The sequence below is a fragment of the Bos taurus genome, chromosome 18 (genome assembly GCF_002263795.3).
Source record: "Bos taurus isolate L1 Dominette 01449 registration number 42190680 breed Hereford chromosome 18, ARS-UCD2.0, whole genome shotgun sequence".
NCBI classification, from domain to species: domain Eukaryota; kingdom Metazoa; phylum Chordata; class Mammalia; order Artiodactyla; family Bovidae; genus Bos; species Bos taurus.
The window spans coordinates 10155950-10166894 of NC_037345.1; the positions used below are offsets into that span (position 1 = coordinate 10155950).

The 10945-nt window shown below is 44.8% G+C and overlaps 1 protein-coding gene across 2 annotated transcripts; it reads left to right on the forward strand.

Moving 5' to 3' along the window:
- Window positions 1-6386: 6386 nt before the first annotated feature.
- On the forward strand, window positions 6387-9637 carry HSBP1 (heat shock factor binding protein 1). 2 transcript variants are annotated; one of them, NM_001113316.2, is made up of 4 exons: window positions 6387-6511; window positions 7034-7100; window positions 7654-7774; window positions 9389-9637. In NM_001113316.2, exons 1-3 carry the CDS (start codon window positions 6467-6469, stop codon window positions 7770-7772), a joined length of 231 nt encoding a protein of 76 aa, NP_001106787.1. In that variant the 5' UTR covers window positions 6387-6466; the 3' UTR covers window positions 7773-7774; window positions 9389-9637. The 2 variants fall into 2 exon arrangements, with proteins under 2 accessions (NP_001106787.1, XP_005218458.1); XM_005218401.5 differs by lacking the exon at window positions 9389-9637 and adding an exon at window positions 9050-9247 and having other exon boundaries at window positions 6411-6511.
- Window positions 9638-10945: the final 1308 nt, after the last annotated feature.

Genomic DNA, 10945 nt, shown 5'->3' on the forward strand with positions numbered 1-10945 from the left:
ATGGGCTTTCATAATTGTTCATCTACTGCAATCAATAATTCCTTTGCTATGTAAAATGCATTACCCTTATTTTATTTCCTATTGCTACTGGATTAGCCCACTGCTGAAAAATTTATCTACTTCTGACTGTGTTTGGCTCAATAGTAAAGAATCCACCTGCCAATGCAAGAGACGCAGGTTCCACCCCTAGATCAGGAAGATCCCCTGGAGAAGGGAATGGCAACCCATTCCAGTATTCTGGGAAATCCCATGGACAGGGGAGCCTGGCGGGCTACAGTCCATGAAGTCGCAAAGGAGCAGGACACGACTGAGTGGCTAAACAACAACAATGTAAAAGCGTATACAAAATCTGTAGAGACAGGAAAAAATGGGGGGACTAAATGTGTGACTAAGGATTTCAGATAGGAACTCTAATTCTATAAATTAAGAATAAGTCTATGATTTAAACAAATCATTTAGACAGTCATCCAATTGGGAGGCAGAAAAGCTTCTTCCTACCATGCACGCTGCATCACTATCAGAACAGCAGTCATTGGAGGGTTGCTGAACTTGGTAAGCTTTGGAAATGTGTTTGGTCCCAAGTCGCTCAGTTGTGTCTGACTCTATCGGACACAACAGTCTCCTCTGTCCATGGAATTCTCCAGGCAAGAATACTGGAGTGGTTGCCATTCCCTTCTCCACAGGATCTTCCCAAAGCAGAGATCGAATGCAGGTCTCCTGCATTGGCAGGCAGATTCTTTACCCTCTGAGCCGGCCCCAAGTGCTTGCTGGGTGGTAGGGATGCAGTGAGAAGCAATGGGTGTAGTAAAACCATAGTAATTTTCACTACAAAGCTCTAAAGTCTTTGAGAAAGTGGTTCATAGAAGTCCTATAAGTATATGCTGAATTCTCCATTTTCTGCTACTTTTTAAAGCTTTTCCTTTATAAAATTAGTCATTCTTTATCATATACATGCATTCAGATTATTAAAGGGTTTAAAATGAAGGCTATATGAAAAATATTTGCATTGTCATGCATTTGTGTCAATCCTGTTCTGGTATTAAATATTATTTATTTCCCCCAAGATAAAATTTTTCAGAAATTTTAAATGAATTTTTTCATAGACATTTTAAAGAGATAAAAGTTTATTATTTAAAACTTTTTTCATTCAACTGAAGATACTGTACCTTTGGGCCCTAGTTGCTGACTTTCTTATAGTCTCTGGGCTATAAATTAACATTTGATTTATTGTGTAGTTGCCATGAAATTTTAACTTGTTTGTGAAACAGTCAAATAAAGGTGATCTGAGATTTTTAATGTGTGTGCTTGGGCTTAGACTGGCTTTAGTACAGTTTAAACACAGTGACAAAGCAAAGGTATATTTTTTCAAATGGTGTTCTGGTTGGCCTATAATATTTAATGACCAAAGTAAAACCAAGTGCTGCCTGCCTGCCTAATAATTAACTCTTTTCCTATCTTCTTTTATAACACTCAAATCCTTCAGACTTGGAAAAAAACATATAGATGATTGGTAGGTAGGTACGTAGGTAGGTAGAGAGAGGTAGAAAGATACAGAGTGAAATAGAGAGATAACCAGGTACAGGAAGATGTCAAGAAGATGACTTAATTCAGATTTTAAGCAAAAAGGGGAAGGGGAGGATGCTAATACTTGGTAAGAGCCTCCTATGGTGAGATATTTTACATTATTTGTGTGTGTATTTGCATATTATGTTATACATTTTATATGTAATATATAACTATATATTACATAGATAATTTATATAATTCAAGAACAGTGAAATACAGATTATCCCCACTGTACAGATGAGAAAACTCCATTGACATAGTTAAAGCTGTCTTAGCCAGGCCTCACTCCTTGGTTGTTCAGCTGCTCGGTTGCGTCCAGCTCTTTGCGACCCCATGTACTGTATCACGCCAGACTCCCCTGTCCTTCACTATCTGCTGGAGTTTGTTCAAACTCCTAGAAAGTGTATGTGTGACTCCAACACTGATCTTTTCCTACTTACTTATCCTAAGCCAGTACCACCCATATGTCACCAGGAATCAATGGAACCAAGTTTGTATCATTACATATAATGCGTGAAATTGATGATGACAAAGCCACTGAATAATGACAAGATCAGTGAAGCACACCAAAACCAAACTTGTAAGTCAAGAGTCGCTAAGAAACATTTCCTTCCTCTCTAGGCAGTCTGTCTGCAGGAAATTGCTAGTTTTGATAAACAAACAGGAAATTGATTCCTTGTCAGGCAATCACAGTGACACTAATTTGGAAAACTGCCATAATGAACATGAGAAACATCAACCAACACATCAAACTAGAAGCAAAACAATTGGAGGTGGATCGGGATGCCACCAGTGACACCATTCTTCCCATGAAAGCAGTTTTCTGTTCTTTTGTGAACGCAACCTCAAAGAGACCCTCCCAAGTCAAAGTCACCAGGGGCTGTCCCCAGGGTGCACTCCAGGACACTAGCAAAACTTGATGTCACATGGGAATCCATGCCAGGAAGACTGTCCTGGGGCAAAGGCGTTTCAAAATTAAATTTGTCAGAACTAAATTAAATGTTTGTTTCTCTCCATAACAAAGCCCTACATTTGGTGCTCCTCCTCTGATCCACCAAGAATGGACCCTGAATCCCTGCCCTGCCCTTCCTCACACCAGCAAGGCAGCATCTTCTCTGCTCAGGATTACTGAAGGCTTGTTCTATACCAAATGGGTATCCAGCACCTACAGAAATTCCCAACTGTCCTGGTTGTGATTTATCCCCAAGGAGAAGAGATGTGTTCCTCTGAGTCAGCAGCATTTCCCAAAGTGTGTAATGACAAATTACTTAAAGCAAGCACTACCTCTTTATCTCTGCTGCCCTGCCTTCTCTTAGGGCAGAATTTTCTAAACTGTCATCCTACGGGAGCATCCTCATGGTTTAAGGACATCCATCTCCCACCTCACCTAACCAGACCACACCAAGAAGCCACTCATGCTGTCAGTTACAGCCATAGCGTGAAACTGTATACCTTTAAATTTGTGATTTTTACTTAAGTCAATATATTTTAATGAAAATCATGCCTACTATGAATGAAAAACCAGCATCACTCAGGATATAGTCAAGTGATGATCGAAAAAAATACAGAGCAAAATGGCAGAATGAGAGGCTCCAGTCCACACGCCCTCCCCCAGAAACATCAATTTAATGACCACTCATGGATTAGGACACCTTTATGGAAGCCTAGGAGTACACCTGAGATGTTCCAGCACCTCAGTGGAGCAAACGGAAAACTGAAAAAGATGCCTTTCTCAGAGGAACCTGAATAAGGACAAGAAGAGTTTCACTTTACTGCATCACCCATCCTCCAAGGCAGCCCAGCTCACAGCCAAGAGACTCCTTGGTCCACAGTTTCTCCTTTGGGAAAGCAAACTGAGTCTCTGCTCCCCCCACCTTTGCAGCATGTTGCCCAAAAGGCCACTCTGTCTGTCCCGCAAAGAACACAGAGGCAATCTGCACAACTGAATATAGTCTGAGCCGGCTAGAAGCTGAGAGGACGTGCCCGGGGCTCACAGCACTGAGGAATCTCAGCAGCTGGCCACAGATCCTACTGCCTGGCCACACTGGCCACAGTCTCCACCGTGAGTCCTGCTCACAAACAGCATGGAGGCGCCTCAAAAAAATTAAAAAGAGAACTACCACACGATCAGCGGTCTCACTACTAAATATTTATACAAAGGAAATAAAATCAGGATCTGGAAGAGATGTCTGCACTCACAGGTTCGCTGCAGCGTTATCTGAACAGCCAAGGGGTGGAGCCAAAAGACCCCGATGCTGGGAAAGACTGAGGGCAGGAGGAGAAGGGGGTGGCAGAAGATGAGATGGTTGGATGGCATCACTTGATGGACATGAGTTTCAGCAAACTCCAGGAGTTGGTGATGGACCTGGAAGCTTGGCTTGCTGCAGCCCATGGGGTCACAAAGAGTCAGACATGATTTAGAGACTGAACAGCAACAAAGGGGTGCAGACAACCTACCTGTCCGCTGACGGATGAGTGAATAAAGAAAACGTGGTGTGTACGCAAAATGGAGTATCATGCAGCCTCTAAAAAGAAGGAAGCCCTGCCATTTGGGACACCATGGATGGGCCTGGAGAACATTTTACTAAGCAAAATAAGCCAGACCCGGAAAGACAAATATTTGACCTCACTTGTGTGTGGGATGTATAACAGTTCAATTCATAGAAGCAGAGAGCACAGTGGTGGTTGCCAGGGGCTGGAGGAGGCAGAAACAGAGAGATGTTGGTCAAGAGATACAAAGTTTCACTTAAACAGGATAAACAAGCTCTGGAGATCCACTAGAGAATAGTGCTCATAGCCACAATACTCTACACTTAAAATTTACCACAGGGCATTCATTACATTTAGTGTTCTTTTAACACACATTAAAAAAATATTACTACTTTATAACACAATGTCAAGGCTATGGTTTTTCCAGTGGTCATGTATGGATGTGAGAGTTGGACTGTGAAGAAGGCTGAGAGCCAAAGAATTGATGCTTTTGAACTGTGGTGTTGGAGAAGACTCTTGAGAGTCCCTTGGATTGCAAGGAGATCCAACCAGTCCATTCTGAAGGAGATCAGCCCTGGGATTTCTTTGGAAGGAATGATGCTAAAGCTGAAACTCCAGTACTTTGGCCACCTCATGTGAAGAGTTGCCTCATTGGAAAAGACTCTGATGCTGGGAGGGATTGGGGGCAGGAGGAGAAGGGGACGACAGAGGATGAGATGGCTGGATGGCATCACTGACTCGATGGACGTGAGTCTCAGTGAACTCTGGGAGTTGGTGAGGGACAGGGAGGCGTGGCGTGCTGCGATTCATGGGGTCGCAAAGAGTCGGACACGACTGAGCGACTGATCTGATCTTATCTGATGAAGTATTTTATTATATAAAATGTATTAACCTATATTACATATATTTAATATTAATAGTATATGTTAGTGTATCAGGGAAACTTTGGGGGTGTGGCAGATATTTCTGGTTCTGATGGGGACAATGACTTCATCGTTTCAGTTCAATCGCTCAGTCATGTCCAACTCTTTATGACCCCATGGACTGCAGCATGCCAGGCTTCCCTGATTTCACAGGCACATACTTACCCCCAAACTCATCAAGGTCACTTTGTCCTCTGAGGGGAAAGGGCTGAAGTGATACAGGTGCTGATGGAGGGACATGTGTAGATCAGGAGGAAGGTTCTGACAATAGTCTCTGTTTTCACTGCAAAGTAGAATAGTCAGTCATCCTCTGAGAATGAGGGGATGACGCACGGGGTCTAGAGAGACTGGAAAGGTTTGGAACGTCCAGGAAAGGCTGGAGCCAGTGCAGCCTGGGCCACCAGAAGGCCGGGGTACTAGAGCCTGAAGCTGCTGCGGGGCATCGTCAGACCTGAGGCTCACCTGCACGCGGTGACCTGGAGACCCCAGTGCACACAGCTCAGAGCAGGCTTAGGTCCTAACAGCTGATGTGGGTGCCAAGTCAGGAAGGAAAGAACCAATGACAAGTTCTCAAAGGCCCACCTTGCGGTGGTCACTCCTCCCCTGCTCAACCAACACGACACCTCACTGCAGCTGTAGACACATAAGCATCAGTCCTGTTTAGTGCAAGTCGGAGAACTGAGGATCCAGAAACAAGGCCCGGCCTGAAGCAAAGCGCAAGCATGAAAATAAACCCAAACCATCTCGAAAGGGGAAAGAACTACTTCAGTCACTCGGTTAAATAGTTTTTTTTTTGTTTTTTTTTTTTTAATGCAAAGAGGACATAAGACACTTAAACAGAAATGAACGTTGTTCAAAACCAAAGTTTTAAAGGTTAACTGCTGGTGCCTCACACTTGATACAGCAATTTTGTTAAGAGAACAATATTCAGTTAACTTTGGTGTGTCAACTCCACAAAGTAAGTGTATCAGCTATGATGATAAATTAGCGGAGCTTTTGCATAAAGCAACAAAGTATGTCGTCTTTCTGCTTAAGTGCAAAAGAAAAAAAGCTTCCACTGAAAAGGTGTCAAATTTGCTGGCGGTTTTGAAATTTTCAGTCGCGATAGAAAGGTCTCAAAGTCTCCTGCCAGAAACAGACACCAAACAAAACTCCAGATCCAAGCCTCACAGCACGTTCGTTTCACCTTTTTCCTCCCGGGGCGGGGCCAGGAGCGGGGCGCGGAGCGGGGCGCGGTGGGGGCGGTAGGGTGGGCGTGGCTTATGGGAAGGGGCGGGGAAGTGCTGGGCGGGGCCTCGCCTCGGAACGGAAGCGCAATGCGACAGGCCCTTCCGGCGCGTGACGCGAACTACGACTCCCAGAATGCCCAGTGGTCCCGTGAAACTGGCCTCGGTCGTCGCGAGAAGTAGCCGCTGGGGCGTATGCGCGAACAAACGGAAGTATAGGTGAAGGTCTGAGGCAGCACCGCCAAGCTGGGCACCGGGGAGATGGCCGAGACTGACCCCAAGACCGTGCAGGATCTCACCTCAGTGGTAAGGGGCGGCTGTGCGAGACGCACCCGAGGCCGCTGCAACCGCGGGCGACTCCGGCGAGGCCCACGGACCGAGGCGCGTCTCCGCGGCCGCGCGGGGCGGGTCTCAGAAGGCCCCGTTTCTGAAGGCTTTGCTGCCGCGGCCCCCCTACCTTGACCGCCCCCGGTCGCTGTCTGTAGGTCGCTCACCTGCTGACGCGCCCGGGTCCCCCGCCCCATTCACTCTCGGTGACCCCAGGATCCCGCAGCTCCCATCCCCAACCCCTCCGTCCCCAAATACCCAAGGCATTATAAATCGCAGAGGGTCCAGAAGGGAGGGGCGTCACCAGCCCCTCCCACCCCACCCCCGCCCCAAGTCTTATTCGCCAGTTGGGAAAACTGAAACCCAGACAGGGAAATTGAAGGCCACGGAGCTGCGGAGAATTGGGGTCCTTGATCTCCCCAAGGGACGAGAGCTTCTACCCTGATCCCGTGACGGCGTCTCCAGGGTAAGCGTGGGGTGTTGTGTTTGCTCGTTTCACAGGTGCAGACACTCCTGCAACAGATGCAAGATAAATTTCAGACCATGTCCGACCAGATCATTGGAAGAAATATCCTTTATTTGTAGTCAGTCTCTAATGGGTCACTGGGTCCCATTTTTCCAGTAGTGGCGATAAGTGGGTAGTTTGCAGGTCAACATCCACTTGTCATTTATCCGGGTTTTTTTGGGGGTTTTTTGGTTTTTTTTTCCAGTGAGCTTAGGTACACACTTCCTGAGAAGTACTGTGCAGAGATCTAGGGATACAGCTGAGCTAGATCCCTGGCAACAAGGAACTTGCAGTCTATCGATAATATTGTCTCAAGTGGTTGACTGTGAGCTAAGCATTTCATGTGTAGATCTCCCGTGATCCTCACCATCACCTGACGAACAGGTTGTGGTGGATAAAGAGTCAGGAATCTTAGAAAGTGAGAGAACTTGCCTAGGTCCTTTCACAAGAATAACGGCAGGGCTGGGATGTGCTCTAAGCCAGATTCTGACAATGTCCAAAGGAAGTTAGGAAACCACTTTCATTAAGCTGCTGTGTGGAAGGCCCTAGTCTGCAAGGAGCTGGGGGAGAAGGGTAAGAAGTGGAAGCTCTGGTGCCTTGTCTTTAACTTCCCCACTTGATGACATGAGCAGTCGCATTGATGACCTGGAGAAGAACATAGCAGACCTCATGACGCAGGCCGGGGTGGAAGAGCTGGACAGTGAAAACAAGATCCCGGCCACACAGAAGAGCTGAAGGTGAGCGGAGGGAGGGGCAGGACCCTGGTACAGGTCCCTGTGACTCTATGTAGTTGGACTTCCTCTAGGTCCGTCCCCAGCCACAAACCAGCAAGCATCCGCTTGTCGTTGCCCCTGGGGACTCCAGGCTCTGAATTTTTCATACCAAACTAATTCCTTATGAGGAGTATATTTTTTCCTGTTTTTATCAGTGAACCCTAGATTACCACTGAGTAATATTAGATAACACTGAGTTTATACCAGTACAACCAAAACCAAAAAGTATGTTTTGTTGGCCTGAAAATTCGAATCACTGGCAGATCTTCCAATGGCTTTTTAGGGTTTTTTGTTTGTTTGAGAGAACACCCACTTTGCCACCTTCGTAAATACCGTAAGTTCTAGGGATTCTCTTGCAGAAACACCCCTTCACGAGGTAAATGCCAGGACAATAACTGATTATGTATGATTTAGATGACCTAAACTATGGCCACGTTAACCCTTTATGCTAGAGTTGATTTAAATTTCCAGGGGAGAGACTAATAATAAAAAAGAGCAGTTAAAGCAAGATAGCTAGACGCATAGATGACTGCTTTGATCTCACCGTGGTGGATTCCTTCATGGTGAGCCTTTTCTAGAGTGTGGCGTTTACCCCATTACAACCCAGAAAGTGAAAGTGAAGTCGCTCAGTCGTGTCCGACTCTTAGCGACCCCATGGACTGCAGCCTACCAGGCTCCTCTGTCCATGGGATTTTCCAGGCAAGAGTACTGGAGTGGGTCGTTTTTAAACCCTCTTCGCACCTTTAGCATTTTGTTGAGTTGAGTTGTGTCTGACTCTTTTGTAACCCCTCGGACTGTGGCACACCAGGCTCCTCTGTCCATGGGATTTCCCAGCTAAGAATACTGGAGTGAGTTGCCATTTCCTTCTCCAGGGGAGCTTCCTGAGCCAGGGATGCCTGCATTGCAGGCGGATTCTTTACTGCTGAGCCTCAGGGAAGCCCTTTAGCATTTTAATTTCCTGTAAAAATAAAGTTTACTGTGAATGTTTAGGTAACTAGAGTACCAAGCAGAATATACAGGAAAAGATACCAAATTCTTTTTTTTATTTTCTGAGCATGTCCTGGCTGGACCAAATTATAGGTAACTATGAAATACGGGTTGAAGTCCAAGAAAATAAATAAAGGTTTGAGAGGTAAAAAATCTTAAATCTACTGTTATCTTAATAGTAGATTGGGTTGTTGCACTATGTGAGTAAATCACAAAGTTGTTTTTTGTGGTTGTCACCTTGATTCCTTGTAGACTTGGGCAGTGTTCTTCCGTCTCCAGAGCTCCTCCAGGTCTCATGTCATCCAGCCGTCAAAAACCCCATCAAGTGAATGAGAACACCCTCTCAAGAACTGCAAGATTGAAGAATTTCAAGTGACAGGCATAATGCTAGAAAAGGAGTGGGAGTAGGAAACAGTCACAATAAACTTTTTAATAAAGGTTTTTATTGTAGTTTTGCTAGGATTTTATGCAGACACAATATTTACTTCAAATGAGGATTCTGAAAGGATTTTTTGTTACTAATTCTGTGTATTATTTGTATTTGTCCTTATAGAATGAATAGCACATTGATGGCTTCTCCTTTTTCAACAGGTTGCTTGTCTTCGCTGGAATCTGGAACACCTTTTTACAAGCCAAGAGGAGACAGATGGCTTTTTCAACTAACTACTATGTGTAGACAGGTTTTATATTATAAAGTGTGCATTCTTCTTACCACATACTATAGAGTTAGTTTATGGAGTGACTTCCCTCCCCTGCCCCCATGTTTCCTGAACATGGTGACTTCACATCTTGGACCTTGGTCAGTTGTGCTATTAAACACTAAAACTTTGGCAGTTCCTGCATACAGTTGTCCAACTTTTTAGTGTATTTTTGTGAGGTTATTCTTTTTCCTGTCATTCCCTTTGTAGTAGTTGCTGTTTGATAGAAATTGCTGCGTGATTTTTTTATTAGACATAGAGTAAACTCTTGGTTATAATTAGATTTTGTGAAGTAAGACGTTTATAGTTAAGGTTCTTTGATTCTCAGAGTAACCATTGAGTAAATACCAAATAGTGTGTTGGTGATACTTTTCAAGTGGTTAAAAACATTTAAAATTGTGTATTCAGAATATCTGTCACTACTCTGTCGCCAAAACTCAGAATTGAACCACGATCTTATATCTGAGTCCCTGAGGTCAGATGCCATAGTAACTTAAGAGTGACCACTGCCACTTTAGTGTTAGAATTTTTAAATATGGAAAACGACAGAGTTGCCTGATGTGATGAGGCTTTCAGTAGTTAGAGTTTTGCATGAGATTTGAATTCTTCATTCGGACCCTACATTGTCCACTCACAGTCGTTACCATAGGAAATCTGGCAGGATTGTACAACTCAGTTACTCCCATCTTTTGAGCTACTGGCCGGGAAAAGAAACAGAAAAGAAAAGCAGACCATGTTAAGCCTGTGCCAGTTGTTTGGCTAGAAGATGATAAATAACTTGTAGTAGGCTTGAGTTTTTAAGAAACACTGCTTCTTTATACTGTTTCCTACCTGAATTCAAGCAGAGTAGTGGCTTTATTACTGATGATGCTGCTCAGCTGAGTATGTCGAGTTTTGATCCTGGAGGCAGTGTTGACGGGAAGGAGAACTGCGTGACTGTCTCAGCAGGGTGATTTTGTAGAGAAAATGGAAGAAGTTGAGGAATGAAATAGTGTTAAGGAGAGGAAAGCCCATAGTCAACACAGTATGATTTTTTTAAAGTTTCCTATGTCACCAGTCTTAATTGTTTGTATTGCAAATGTATAATAAGATTAAGGAAGAATGTGTCCTGTTTATAAAGTTTCCAGGGAGCACAAAGGATTTGATTTCTTCTGGACAAGATGGATTCTCCGCTGTTAGCACCAAGCTGCAGAAAGTCCTTCCCTGGGCTGGTGGGTCCTGCTTGGGTTTGGCCCTGGAGGCCCAGAGCACAGTGGACGGGACAGGAGCACACACAGGTGCTTCCAAGCCTGGGAGATGACAAGTGGCAGTCGGGCGCGAGGAGCTGGCTTCCTTAAGTTACAGGAAGTTTTCAGGGGAAAGTCCCCTGACCAAAAATACCTGCCATGAATAAAGGTGCCTGAAATCCTGCTGTTGATGCTTCCTTTTGTGTCACAAATGATTGGTTTTC

Coding starts and splice junctions, on each gene's coding strand:
- HSBP1 (NM_001113316.2), top strand. CDS start 6,467: ATGGCCGAGACTGACCCCAAGACCGTGCAGGATCTCACCTCAGTG. Junction 6,512..7,033: donor TGCAGGATCTCACCTCAGTG/GTAAGGGGCGGC, acceptor CTCGTTTCACAG/GTGCAGACACTCCTGCAACA. Junction 7,101..7,653: donor CGACCAGATCATTGGAAGAA/ATATCCTTTATT, acceptor TAACTTCCCCAC/TTGATGACATGAGCAGTCGC.